This window comes from Stenella coeruleoalba (assembly GCF_951394435.1).
Source record: "Stenella coeruleoalba genome assembly, chromosome: 17".
Lineage (NCBI taxonomy): Eukaryota > Metazoa > Chordata > Mammalia > Artiodactyla > Delphinidae > Stenella > Stenella coeruleoalba.
This window is the reverse complement of record NC_137163.1, coordinates 3,055,280-3,069,880: the sequence shown is the minus strand read 5'-3', so window position 1 is coordinate 3,069,880 and position 14,601 is coordinate 3,055,280. Positions and strand designations below refer to the sequence as shown.

Below are 14,601 nucleotides of genomic sequence, written 5' to 3'. Positions count from 1 at the left end.
ATATGTTGGACTACATCAAACTTAAAAATTTGTGTGCATCAAGGAACACAATCGAGAGTGAAAAGGCAGGCGTGGAATGGGAGAGAATATTTGCAAATCATGTATCTGATAAGGGGTTAATATCTAGAATAAAGAACTACAACTCAAATACAAAAAACAAACAACTGATTAAAATATGGGCAAAGGACTTAAATAGACTTTTCTCCAAAGAAAATGTACAAATGAGGGGATATACGTATACAAATAGCTGATTCACTTTGCTGTACAGTGGAAACTAACATAACATTTTAAAGCAACTATACTCCAATAAAATTTAAAAAAGAAAAAGAAAATATACAAATGGCCAATAAGCCTGTGAAAAGATACTCCACCTCACTAATTATGGAAATGCAAATCCAAACCACAATGAGATAATACTTCACACCGACTAGGAGAGCTATTATCAAAGCCAAACAAACAAAAATGTTGGCTAGGGTGTGGAGAAGCTGGAACCCTTATTCATGGCTGGTGGGAACATGAATATTGTGCAGCCACTGCGGAAAAAACTACGGATGTTCCTCCAAAAATTAAACACAGAATTACCATACGATCCAGCAACTTCACTTCTGGGTCTGGGTGTGTGTGTGTGTGTGTGTGTGTGTGTGTGTGTGTGTGTGTGTGTATATATATATATATATATATATATATCCAACAGTTAAAAGCAGGGAGTGGAACAGATCTTTGTACACCCATGTTCACAGCAGCATTAGTCACAATAGTCAAAAGGCACCAGCAACCCAGGCACCCATGGATGGATGGATAAACCAAATGTGGTCCATCCATAAAATGGAATATTATTTAGACTTAAAAAGGAAGGAAGGACTTCCCTGGTGGCGGAGTCGTTAAGACTCTGCCTACCAATGCAGGGGACACGGGTTTGAGCCCTGCTCCAGGAAGATCCCACATGCCGTGGAGCAACTAAGCCCGTGTGCCACAACTACTGAGCGCAGCTCTGGAGCCCGTGAGCCACAACTGCTGAGGCCACATGCCACAGCTCCTGAAGCCCACACACCTAGGGCCCATGCTCCGCAACAAGAGAAGCCACTGCACTGCAACAAAGAGTAGCCCCCACTCGCTGCAACTAGAGAAAGCCCGTGCGTAGCAACGAAGACCCAATGTGGCCAAAAATAAATTAATTAATTAAATAAATTAAAAAGAAATCCTTCTAAAAAAAAAGGAAGGAAGTTCTGACATGTGCTACAACATGATGAACCTTGAGGACATTACGCTCAGTGAGCTAAGCCAGTCACAAGAGGACAAATGCTGTGTGATTCCACTTATATGAGCGACCTGGAGTAAAGTTCATAGAGACAGAAGGTAGGAGGGTGGGGCCCGGGGCTGGGGGAGGGGAGGGGGGGTTAGTGTTTCATGGGGCCAGAGTTTCACTTTGGGAAGATGAAAAAGTTCTGGAGGTGGATGGTGGTGGTGGCCGCACTGCAGTGTGAATATACTTAATGCTACTGAACTGTTCACTTAAAAATGGTTCAAAAGATAAATTTTGTTATATTTTGCCATAATAAAAAATTTATCCAAAAAAATCATATATCAGCTCTCATCTGTCACTTTTCCACTGAAAACTCTCCAATGACTTCCCACTACTCCAAGCTGGACCCTGAGGCTCTGTACAGTGTGGCTCCCGGAAACCTTTCCCCTTGGCCCAGATTGCTCCCCCCACCAGATGCCAGCCCCTCCCCTTCCACTCCCCACATGAAAATCTCTGCAAGCTGCCTGCCTGCCAGCAGCCATCACCACGGTGGGCTCTGGGTTGCCCACATTATCCCTGTATTCCGGCCATTATCTATAATGACAACCTGGCATAATTATATTTTTACAATTTGTATAACTACATTCTATTGAGCTAAATGATCATTATTATCATTATAAAATACTTATTAAGCACTTCTAGCCATGCAAATCTAATAAGAGGTAGCCTCAGCTCTTAAAGATCTCCCTTCCGAATTCCATCCCAAATTCATTTCAACTTTGGTTATTCCTCCTTCCTGGAGAAGGAACAGGGAACTTCTATGTTTTTTGCCTGGGGCTTTATATGCATATAAACTTTATACCATATAAGCTTCTCAGTGATGCTGGGGAGCAGATGTGATTAGCCTCATCTTACAGATGAGAAACAAGAGAGTCAGACTGCGGGAGCTAGTCATTTAGTAATTTAGGTCTTTGTGATGGCAAAGCCTTTACCACTCCTCTCATGTAATGTGATAGCTTGGCTTATTAGGAAGGGCTTCTTTTTTTTGGCCTTATTTACATCTTACATGCTAAACACTGTGCCAGCCCAGTGGGATAAACACACAAGTAAACAGATCTTTCTAAAACAATGTCCTAAGTCGGGGGTCACAAACTCAAATGTTCACAGGAGCCAAGCAGGCAGTGGAAATGGTGAAGCAGACAGGTGAGTGATAGAGAGTGGTGGGAACGGTGGCCAACCCAAGAGCATGTGACTCATCTAACGAAGACAGCCAGCTTTGCCATGAGGCAATGTGGGGTCATGTTTTCTGCCCCTCCCACTCTTCCAGTTAGATTTATAAGGGAAATCTCCAGAATTTTAAATGTTGGCAACTTTGGCAGGTACTGGTCATTGTCTAACCTACAACCATTCCCTGCCTCAAACCTCACCTCCCACCCCCTTAATTTTTGTCCGTAGGGATCAGATACCCTTTGATCTCAGGAAGATAGCCCCAGGGGATAAATCTTAATTGGTATAAAGCAATCCTAGCAGTCTCATTCCCTTTGGCCAGTAATTGGTCTCAGGTCCCAGTTCTGACAAATGAGATGTAAGGGGAAGACTGCTAAGGAGATCTCCCCTTCCTTAGTAAAAAGACAAAGGCTTGAGACCTAATGAGGAAAGAGCCTTTTGCCTACGGCCCTTTCCCCTTGCTCCTGTCTAATGCAGTGATGAAGTCGAGAACAGCAGTGGCCTTTTTGGAGCCATGAGGCAATAAGCATGAGGCCTAAAACCAACATGCCAAGAATGACAGAGCAGAAAGATGGAAAGGCCCAAGGTCTTTGATGACATCCTTGCTGCGTCAGCACCAGATGTGGCCATGGCCACTATACATAAGCTCAATAGAGCAAGCACTGGGTAGTGCCAGAGGGTGGCTGGAGAAAGAGAACAAATGACGTGTACAAGAGAGGCATCCTGCCGCTTGTTTATTAAAGGCCTCCCGTGTAGGAGCCCTTTGGTGAGTATGGACATGGGCTACACCTCCCCTCACATCTCTCCTCATTCTGAGAAGTTCATCCACAAGCCCCTTCCCCAGACCTTTTTGTCTTTAAGCCTCCAGTCTTGTTCTTTCCAAGTTCCCAGACCATCTGATAGCTGCTGCCCCTGCACTGCTGTAGATCCTGGACCTCTGGCTTTCTCTCCGCCCAGGCAGGTGGCCTTCTGGGGGAAGCCCTTCCCCTCTGCCTTTCGGGCACACTGGGGGAAGCTGTTTTGCACGGCATTCCACGTCTGCGTGGTGCCAGCATATTTACAAAGCAGCCTATGAACTGGGTCTGCGTCTTCCTTCTTCACTCTTCTGCCCACAGAGAGTCCACTGAGGCCATTGTTGTGGGGTGTGGGGGGATGGAGCAGGTGCCCTGGGAGTCTCAGCCACCTGTTCATGTGACTTACTTGTGCTTCTGGGACCTGCGCAAGGCTGATAGCATCGTCCACATCGACCTCCCCGCGATGGTGGAGTGTGGCATGTGGCTCAGTGGAGCACGTCACACCCAGCTCAGCTCACACACTCACGTGGAGTCTGGCATTTGGTCTCTACCAGTGTCCAGCAGAAAATCTGGAGCTGTGGTTCAAATGGAGAATAGTTATTTGCAGAAGATATGTCTTTGCTCCAAGCCCCTGAGAGTCTGTGCTATGACTGTTATTGGGATCTGCCAGAACTTCTTACCAAAGACACCCTGGCCTAGAACTGCCAGTGGGTCAGAGCAGCACACTGAGATGATGTTCAAGTAGTCTTTAAAAGTCAGAGAGCCACCAGCGCAGGTCACTCCAAACCTCACTCCACCGGCTTAGCTAAGCAAGCTGATCAAGCCCCTCCTAGCTGCTGGAGCGAACACACACCGAATCCAGAATCTCTGGTAAATCGGCTACATGGATAAATTCAGCCCAAACCTACATTAAACTCTGTCCACCTGGACTGGTGCCGTTAGAATCCATTCACCTCACACTCCCCAAGTTTCTGATGATAAATGCATGAACATGCTGCAATTCTTTCACTGTGTGAACATCTCCTAAATCGGGCTTTGCTGTTGCTTCCCTGGGGCATGCTGGGATCTGACTCCGGTTATGGATTGGAGTTAATGAGGGGGTGAGTCTTGAGAAGACTCAGCATCCCTGTTGCCAGGTAAGCACAGATGAGCTCATTAATAGGACTTCAAGCAGGAGAAGACTGATCTCAGGCAGGCAGGGGGCTATTTCCACTGACAAAGGGGCTCAGAGGGATGGGGGGTTAAATGTTTGCTTGTATCCTCCCAACCGTCCCTTTTCTAATTCTCAGGACCCCTCTCTTCCCAATAAACAGCCTAACTTCACAGAAAAGCCCAGGTGAAGCTGTGAATTCAAGCTCTGTCGTAATTATGCCTCAGGTAGGATTAAAGGCAGGTGTGACCTTTAGCCCCATTAGCCCTGAGGCTACAAAAGATAAGGAACGGCTTAGGGCTTGATCTGAGAATTTATAGTCCGAGCTTTCAATTTTCTTTCTGAAATTTCTCCCAGCCTCAGGAGAAGCCCATCCCACAAGGCTCCACCGACTTGGGGCAGCCTTGTCTTCAGCGAGCCGTCCATCCAGGCAATGGCAGGTGACAACTTAAGTGACTGTTTGGCCAGGGCATGCTGCCAGGGAGGTCATCCCTGCACCAGCACAATCAGATCAGATAACCAGCCCCAGATTCCCATTTTCGTGGGTCTGTTTCCTGGGACCAAGTACATGTGTTTCAACATTCAACCAGGAAAGCAGAAACTTCTTTAGATAGTTCAAACAGAGAGAGATTTAACGCCGAGAATTGACTTCAAGGGTGTGGAAGAGCTGCAGGAGCACGAGGGGGCCGGTGCTGAGGTGCTGCTCAGAGATCAGGACGCTGCTACTACTCCTGGCTGGGGGCTGGGCCCACACTCCCCGCAGACGCCCCCACCCAGTGCGGATGACTCACTGTAGCCACACTCCCCCACCGCCCCCATCCCCACCTCCCCCCCACCTGCTGCCAATGCCTTCGCACAACCGTAAAACAATGTCTCCTCCTCCATCCACAACTGCACTCTCTCACCTGGGTCTCCCACTGGCAGAATCTAACCAGAAGCCAGCTGGCGGAAGATTCTGGGAAGTGTAGATACCCGCCTCCCAGCACCCCGGGTACAGATACAGCAGGGAACAAGGAAGGCAGCAGAAGCAATGGGCGCACCTGAGATGTCGTGAGGGTAAGTGGGCTGATGGATAGGTGCACCAACCACAGGATGATCGGCTAACTCACCGTGATTTTTCTAGTGCAGGGAAGCTCTGACGATCATAGATTCCTTCATTCTCCCACTGTCTTAGGTTCGAAGCTTGTTTCCTTTTTTTGAATGCTGAGCATTTCCCCCCTTTTCTGCAGGTTTGTCTTTGCCGCACTCCTTACTTCTCAAAATGATTAATGACCAGATGCCCTGGCAGTTCCGCAACCTGAGCTTCTCACCCTCCTTGTCTCCTTGAATTCTTCTCTTTTCTGAGCCTTCCTCTTCTGTTCTCTTTCCTAAACTTAACCCATCCTGCTCTCAAACATGCCAGAAGAGAATGACAAACCTGATCAGTAACCTGCTAGAGAAGCAAAACATCTAGAGACTGAAAAACGTCAGCTTGCTTCTCGTGTGGACCCAAGGACCCTGTTGCACAGCTAGCTTATGGAGGAAAGGCACTCCTCTGCTTTGGAGCTGAATCCTGGAGGCTGAAGCAGCACCTTCTATCTCCGCTCTGCACAGGGCATGGTGCCATTCAGTCATCCCTCGGCAAGCGGGATGAGCTTTTACGTGAGATCCACTCCCTTGCTTCAAGCCTCTTGTGGCTTTCCATTGCTCTCAGAACGAAAGCCAAGCTTCTCACCGGCCTGCCCGAGCGGGTGGCGCCCAGCTTGCTCATCACATCTCCAGTGCACTCTGCCTCACTCACTAAGCTCCAGACACACTGGCCTTTTTACTCCTCAGATTTGCCCAGGCGTCTTCCTTCTCAGGTGTTTTCCCACAGGCTATTCTGTTCAGAGTGCTCATCTTATCCCAGCCCTTCTGCATGTCCTCCAGATCTGACCTTAAATCTCACTTTTCAGAGAGGCCGTCTTATCACTCTCACACTGGTCTGTTTCCTCATAGCACTTACCACAGGAGGTGTTATTTTTCTTGTCTCGCTTGTACTTGAAACTACGCTCCGTGACAGCAAGGACCATAGCTGTCTTGCTCGCTGCCTGTACCTTTCCTTTGTGCCTAGAAGTGCCTGACACGTACTGGGTGCTACTGGACCAAGACCTGAGGTCACAACGGTGAAGAAGACACTGTCCCTGCGTTCTTGGCCTTCACCTTCTAGTGACAAAGCACACAGCAGGTGCTAAGACGACTGGGTCATCACGGCTGAAGGTAGATGGGAAAACTTTTCTGGCACTACAAACGTCAGCAATCTGGGTCATCTGGGCTCTCTGGCCTTCGCTCCTCTCCTCAGGAAGGCTGAAGAGCAGTGATTTTCAGAACCCACTAAACTTGCAGAAACAAGTACGCTGTGCAAGTACGCATTTTATATTTTGTAATCATTACCTAAGTCATGGACAAAATGGAAATCAGAAAGGTTAAACAAGATCTATTTTTAATTTTCCAGACTCCTTTCATATGAACTTTGAAATCAAAGTTGACTGGAGTGACAGGACCTTGCAGCAGGAACCCTGAGACTTTACAGAGTAGTTTAGGCTTTTGCAGGGTGCTGTACAGTTGACAAAGAGCTTTCTCCTTCTCAGCTCCTTTGATGCTCCCTGATGACCTGTGAGGGAGGCAGTGCTGGATGGATGGGGGGACGACTTTAATCTTCATGTGCCAGGCATGTTCACACCTTTTAACAAACCCGAGACAGGTGCGACTCTCCTGTCTCATCTTTGCAAATGAGGAAACAGCGGTTCAGAGAGAGTACTTGCTTTGCCCGGGGTCACGCTGTTGTGAATGGTGGGACAATTTTATTCCACCTCCTAGCAGTATTCAATCCAGCTGATCAGTTTCTCCTTTCAGAAGAACTTTCTTCGACTGACTTTATGGACACACGATCTCTTGGTTTTCCTCTTACTCAATGGCCACTTCCTCCCAGTTTCTTTTGCTGGATTTTCCTTCTCCTCTCCATCTCAGAATGCTGCAGTACCCCAGTTCGTGGTCCTTAGATCTTTCTACTTTATCCACACTCTCCTCCCAGGTGCTTTCATTCAGGTCCTTGGTTTTAATTCCCACCTAGACAAGGGTGGCTTGTAATTCACTGCTCCAGCCTGAACTGCAGACTGGAATAGCCAATTCGCACCTCAACATTGTCACGAGGGTTCACAGGCAATTGAGACTTAACTTGCTCCAAACTACGCCTCTGCTAAATTTGCTCCTCCCGCAGGGTTCCCCACCTCAGTAACAGCACTACCATCCTTTCACTCATACTCCACATCACATTAGCAAGACCCTGATTAAATAAAATTTCTATTTTAGGGAAGGACAAGGAAAAAAAATTCATCATAAAATTCTGTTTGTTTGGGCCTCGTCCCTCTCTCCCTAATGTGCTGTATGCATCTGCGTTAGCGCTACGCGTTAGCGCTCCTCAAAGACGGCAGTGCCCGCTCAACCATAAAGATCAATTTTTTTTTTTCTTCTGACGCTAGCAACGTAACTTCTTACAAGAACATTGTTCTTTCCCAGCTCTGTAGTGGGTCATGGTGACTTGCTGCCCGCTTTTACGTGCTTACCTGGTCTATGTATCCTTGGTGAACTTTAAGGGAAACATCAGTACGTCACTTTGATGTACGATCTTTTGTCTCAAAAATGTACAGACTATACCTTCGACTTCTAACGGGAGGAAGAGCTCTCAGAACTTTCTGAGAATCTGCTTCCCAGGTGATAATCCTCAGTTTGGCTCGAATAAAATCCCTTTTCTTCTTAATTTGATAGTTAATTGAATTTTCGTCGACAACCGTTGGCTCTACAAATTAGATCCCCAATCCTACCCTACTTCTACCACCTCCACTGTAGTCTAACCCATCGTCTGCCTCCATCCCCGTTACAGCTTCCTAACTGCACCCTCTGCCCGCCTCCGTTCTCACCCCTCTCCGGTGTGTTCACACACGGCAACCTGAGTATTCCTTGTAAAACTTAAGTGGGACCACCTTACTCTTCCCCAGGCCTCCCAACTCTCTGGGAAAGAATTCCATGACGTACAAGGCCCTATCTGGTCTGGCCCATGGCTACTTCTCATCATTCTTCTCCTAGCTCATTTCGCCGTAGCCACACTGGCATCCAATTCATCACCTGCAATCACCTTCTACTCTACAATCTCTTTGCTTCCACCCTTACAACCTCCCTATCCTCACGACTCCCCTCTGGTCTATTCACACTCAGCAGCCAGAGGGATCTTTCGAAAACTTAAGACACAGCCCATCATCCCTCTGATGCTTCCCATTTTTCTTAGAATAAAATCCAACAGGACCTAGTCCCTGGCTACCTCTCAGACTTCACCTAGCACACCTGGTCCACACAGCGGTCATTTTGAGCTTCTTGAAAGGCCTTTGCCTGTCGCTCCTTTCCCCCGGCAAAGCGCTTTCTCATAAACAGGGCTCTTTTCTCTCTTCGCTGCCCAGCCTTCTCCTTTACTGACCCGGTTTCTATCTTCTTACACTGCTTTGTTTTCCTTCATGGTACTTCTCAGCATCACACAGGTAGAACCCCCCCACTCACGGTCGCCCCCCACCCCCGCCCCGCCGAATCTGCTGGCCGCCCTTCCGCTCCATCTGCACAGCCTCGGGGTCGCGCGGCATCACGGGGCTTGTAGTCCGTCCCGCGGCCGCGCCTCCCGACACTACAACTCCCACGGGGCAGCGGGACGCCGCTCCCGCACCGACCGTGTAGGCCGGCCACCTCGCGGCGGGTAGGGGCTGCCGCTGCGGGGGCGGGGCGCAGAGATGGCGGACGTGGTCGTGGGCAAGGAGAAGTGCGGCGAGCAGCGGCTGGTGTCGCTGCCCCTGTCCCGCATCCGGGTCATCATGAAGAGCTCCCCCGAGGTGTCCAGCATCAACCAGGAGGCGCTGGTGCTCACGGCCAAGGCCACGGTGAGGCGGGGAGGAGTGAGGAGCGTGGGGCGGCGGTGGGGCCCACCCGGAACCATCGCGCCCCGCCGGGCCCCGCGGAGCTGCCCAGTCCCCTTCGCGTGCGCGCGCGCGCCCTTTTGAGAGCCGTCTCATTCCCCTCCCACGCCGCGCGCGCCCCAGCTCCCGCGCGCGCTCTTCGCCCCGCCCATCCGGCGCCTCGCGCGCCCGTCTCCCCGCCCACTCCGCTGCCGCCCGCCCACTCCGCTCCCGCCCTCCCTCGCGCGCCCGTCTCCCCGCCCACCCCGCTCCCGCCCTCCCTCGCGCGCCCGTCTCCCCGCCCACTCCGCTCCCGCCCTCCCTCGCGAGCTGGTCGCCACGCCCACTCCGCTCCCCCCCTTCCTCGCGCGGGTTTGGCCTGGGCGGTAGCGTGGAGGCGCGCGGGCCTTGTTTGGTGTCTCCCCCGCCTTTTCCAGTCACCGTACTCCGGGCCCCAAAGCCTCTCCTTTTGTCGCTTCCGGCCTGTTTCGCGGCTTTGGGCCTCAGCTCCTCAAAACGGCTCATTGAGAGGGCTGGCGGCTCCCTCAGGAGGTACGGCCCGGCCCAGCCGCTCGCCCACCCTCTCCCAGTCTCCTGGGCCAGAATTGAAGTAATTTCGGGGACCTCAGTTTTAGTCCCCTCCTAGGTCCAGATAGATGATTTTGTCTCTTAATTTGGTCTAGGTAGGCCAGACCTTCCTGTTCTTATCCTGGGCCAGGTTTCTGCTGCAGAGCTTCCCTCACTTGCTTTAACTTCCCTTCGAGTCTGTTTCCCAGGCCGGCTAGTTCGGTAGACGGTAGACGGTGTCCGGTGCGGTGAGTTGGTCAGAGCTAAGGGAGGGGGGGATCACATGGTCTTGGGATAGCTGTACAGTTTCGTTCTGTAGGTCTTAAGGAATTAAGAGATTTGCAGGCACTTCTTATTCCCTTCTTGACTAACTTCGATGGAGTTAAAGTAGAACAGAGAGGGGCTCAGCTCAGGTGGGCTGCCCTCGGAAAGGTGTCCGGGCAGAATGGCAAGCTGACCATTTTTTACCTTTAAGCTAGTGACTGTTACAGTTGTCGGCGGGCCACCTTAGACACAGTGTAGTCAAATACAAGACTAAAAGTCTGTTTCTGGCATAGAATTTTTGGATGGTCTCTTGCCAACCCTTCTAACTAGAGATTGGGCATTAAACAAACACGATTCCTTGTTGTATGGCTTTTAAATATTTTTCATAAGTTAGAAATCTAAAATAAACTTTCGAGGGCTTCCCTGGTGGTGCAGTGGTTGAGAGTCCGCCTGCCGATGCAGGGGACACGGGTTCGCGCCCCGGTCCGGGAAGATCCCACATGCCGCGGAGCAGCTGGGCCCGTGAGCCATGGCCGCTGAGGCTGCGCGTCCGGAGCCTGTGCTCCGCAACGGGAGAGGCCACAACAGTGAGGCCCGCGTACCGCAAACAAACAAACAAACAAACAAAATAAAATAAACTTTCGGGAAATTCCTGCTGCCCTGCCAATTTTAATTCAGCCTTGCTTTCTTTCCGACCTCGTATGTCTCCTTTCTCCAGTGATTTTCTGCAATTCGATCAACCAAGATAATCTGAAATCATCTAAACTTAATGTAATTAAAAAGTAAGGTCTGTGGTAAATTTTCAAAGCACACCTTTCATCTTAACTTTCTCATTTTGTTTTAGGAACTCTTTGTTCAATATCTCGCCACCTATTCCTACAGACACGGCAGTGGAAAAGAAAAGAAAGCACTCACTTACAGTGATTTATCAGATACCGCAGAGGAATCGGAAACGTTTCAGTTTCTTGCAGGTACTTAGCCTTTGAAACATTCTGGTTAAAAAACAGCTTTTTCCCTGCTTTTTTTCTGCTTTCACTGAAAATGACATTTTGCTGCTGTCTCCAGGTGTCAGAGTTTACCTGGCATGGGGCGAGAGTTTTAGTTTTGTTCAGTGGAGCATGTTTGTAATGCAGTTCACCTAGAGCAGGAATTAAGTTGGCACCCGCACGGGGCTGTCTGGGTGGGTGTGGGAGCCGGGCAGCCTACCCCCTCAGACTCGTCCTTACTTGGCTGGGGAAGCAGAAACCCATAGTTGTTGCTGTGGAACAGGCTGTGTGCACCACAGCTAAAAAAGAGCGTCCGGTGACCCTTGGGGCCAGCCGCTGTGTCAGGTGGGTCGGGCAGGGCTGCTCCTAGTGGGTGCCGGCACAGAGCAGTGTGGTTTGCAGCCACTGCAATAGATACAGGTGTTGAGCCTTCGTCCAGAGGCAGTGCTGGTTTCCTGCTATGTAGTCAGAATTTTGACTTATTGTCTTGGAACCTGTTTTGGAGGTCATAGCAGGAACTAGCACGTTTGAAATTTGCATTGCTGATGTTAGCTTTATGTTTTTAAGATATATTACCAAAGAAGATTTTAGCTAGTAAATATCTGAAAACGCTTAAAGAGAAGAGGGAAGAAGAGGAGGAGGAGGAGAATGACAACAACGATGAGACTGATGACGATGAAGCAGAATCCTAAAGCAGAAAGAAGTGCTTTAGAGATCAGCCTGGTGAGGACCCTCATGGATCAGCACTTTTGCTCTGGAGCAGGCATTAGTCTGTTCACGCTTCGGAGACTTCACGTACATGATGTTCTTTCCTGGCTGAGACCAAGCATAATGTACCTCTGCCATAAATAGCCCAAAGGAAAGGAACACAGACAGCAGCTTCTCTTCCCCAGGCCCACACTGCAGCTGGAGTGGGAGAGGACCAAGAAGGGGCTGCGTACCGTGAGACACAGCCAGCCTGCAGCTGTAAGCTATAGAGGCAAAGACAACTTTGCTTAACTTTCTAGTTTACAGATAGATTTTGAAGAACGTCTAAATAGCAGTGTGTAAATTCACATATGTATATTTTGAGCTTCGTCCTTGTGAACAGCTAGACCCCGTTCTAGCTAAATGTGCAGTCTCTGGGTAGTGTGTTACATTTGCAGTTTCGTATTTGAAGAAAATTTATGGCTTTGTATATGTCCAAATACTGCATTTTTTTTAACTGTAAAGAAATAAATTTTTTTTTTAAAAGCTGTATATATTTTTATAGTGAAATGTTTTATGAAACTAGTTTTAGAACCCTCTATTATTCTAATGCCCTTCTTATTATCTGGAAACATTTGTGAAATTTTAAAATGAGTACTTTCTTCTTTTTATTTTTCCTTTTTATTGGCGGCGCCGTGAGGCATGTGGGATCTTAGCTATCCAACCAGGGATCGAACCCACACTCCCTGCAGTGGAAGCGCAGAGTCTTAACCACTGGACCACCGGGGAGGTCCAAAACTGAGCACTTTCTAATACTTTTATTCCTGGAGAAAAATTTCAAGTCAAATTATTAGATCAAATACAGTAAGAAATATTACCTCTGTGTAAGCACGTTTTTCTTAAAAAATTATAAAGCATTTTGTATATTGAAGATCTCGTTTTACTGTTCCTTTCTTTACACCTATAGTAGTTGTCTTTACTGTCCACAAGAGAAAACCATAAGCCCTATTTTTTTTCACATAGGGTAAATTTTGGCTTTTGCCTTTTCTTTTTCTTCTTCCAATTGAGTTCGAATTTTCATCCAGTAGAATCACCCTTTAATGTCCATTCTGTTGGTTGTGTAAGCAATCAATATATAGAACAGTTCCATCACCCCAAACATTCCTCTGTATACCCTTGGAGTTAGTTCCTTCCCTTATCCCCAGGCAATCAATCACTGATGTTTTCTGTCCCTCTTGTTTTTAAAATTTATTTTAAAATCCACTTTTTGGTGTACAGTTCTGAGTTTTGACAGATGCAGAGTCATGTAACCACCACCACAATTAAGATACAACAGTTCTGTCACCTCCCCCAAATTCCCTCATGGTTAAACTCCTTCCTACCCTTTACCTTGGCAGCCACTGATCTAGCTGTTCTCTGCCCCCAGAGGAGGAGTCAGCAGACATTTTCTGGAAAGGGCCATGTGGAAAATACTTGAAGTTTTATGGGCTACATAATCTCTGTCACAACTAGTCAACCCTGCTGTTGTAGTTCAAAAGCAGCCACAGTCAACACATACAGGAATGAGCGTGGCTGTACGTCAAGAAAACTTTATTTCTGGACACTGAAATTTAAATTTTATATAATTTTAATGTGTCATGAAATCTTTTGCCTTGTTTTCAACCATTTCAGAATGTAAAAGCCATTATTAGCTTATAGGCCATACAGAAACACAGCAGGCCCCATTTGACCCACAGACCATGGTTTGCCCACCCATCTTTCCAAAGCGTCATATAAATGGAATCACATAGTAGTAGCCTTTGAATCTGACTTTTTTATATTTAGCAGAGTGCATTTGAGATTCATCCATGTTCTTGCAGGTATTGGCAGTCTGTTCTTTTTTATTGCTGAGTAGCATTCCTTTGTATGGATATACCATTTGTTTATCCATTCCACAGGTGAATGGATAATTCCCAATTTGGGTTGTGTCCTGTTTTTTCTTTTTCTCCCTTTTTTTCCTTTTAAAAATCTCAAAAATTTTTCTTGTTTCCGGTTTTGATGATTACAGATAAAGCCCTATAAGCCTTTGGCACAGGTTTTGTGTGACCATACGACTTCATTTCACTTCGGTGGAATTGCACACTTCATTTTACCAGAAACCACCAAACTGTGTTCTAAAGCGTCTGTACTATTTTGCATTCCCACCAGCAGTGAACCAGAGCTTCAGCTGCTCTGCATCCTCTGCAAAACTCGGCATCAGTTTTTATTGCTTTAATTTTAGCCATTTTAGTGGGTGTTGGTTTTAATTTGCATTTTTCTAATGACAAATAATGTTGAACATCTTTTCATTTGCTTGTTTACTGTCTATATATTTTCTTTGAACTGTCCAGATCTTTTGCTCATCTTTTTACTGGGTTATTTTCTTTTTGTTGGGGTTTCAGAGTTTTATATGTTCTGAATACAAGTCCTTTGCTAGATTATGTGATTTGCAAATATTTCCTACCTGCCTGTGGCTTGTCTTTTCATTCTCTTCACAGCATTGTTCAAAGAACAGAAATTATTTTTTTGAGAAATTCTTAATTTTGAGGAAGTCCATTTTATCACTTTGTTCCTTTGGGGATCATGCTTTTCTTGTTGTATATAAAAACTTGTCACCAAACCCAGAGTCACAAAGATCTCCTGTGTCAGTGTCTTTCAAATGCCGAACTGCCTTCAGTACCTCTGCCTATAATAACGTGATGCTGTTTAA

At 47.6% G+C, this 14,601-nt stretch overlaps 1 protein-coding gene across 1 annotated transcript; it reads left to right on the top strand.

Annotated features, from left to right (window-relative positions):
• The first annotated feature begins 9,073 nt into the window (after window positions 1-9,073).
• CHRAC1 (chromatin accessibility complex subunit 1) lies at window positions 9,074-12,871 on the top strand. Its single transcript, XM_079901908.1, has 3 exons — window positions 9,074-9,354; window positions 11,045-11,171; window positions 11,754-12,871. The coding sequence occupies exons 1-3, from the start codon at window positions 9,208-9,210 to the stop codon at window positions 11,876-11,878; spliced, it is 399 nt and encodes a 132-aa protein (XP_079758034.1). The 5' UTR covers window positions 9,074-9,207; the 3' UTR covers window positions 11,879-12,871.
• Window positions 12,872-14,601: the final 1,730 nt, after the last annotated feature.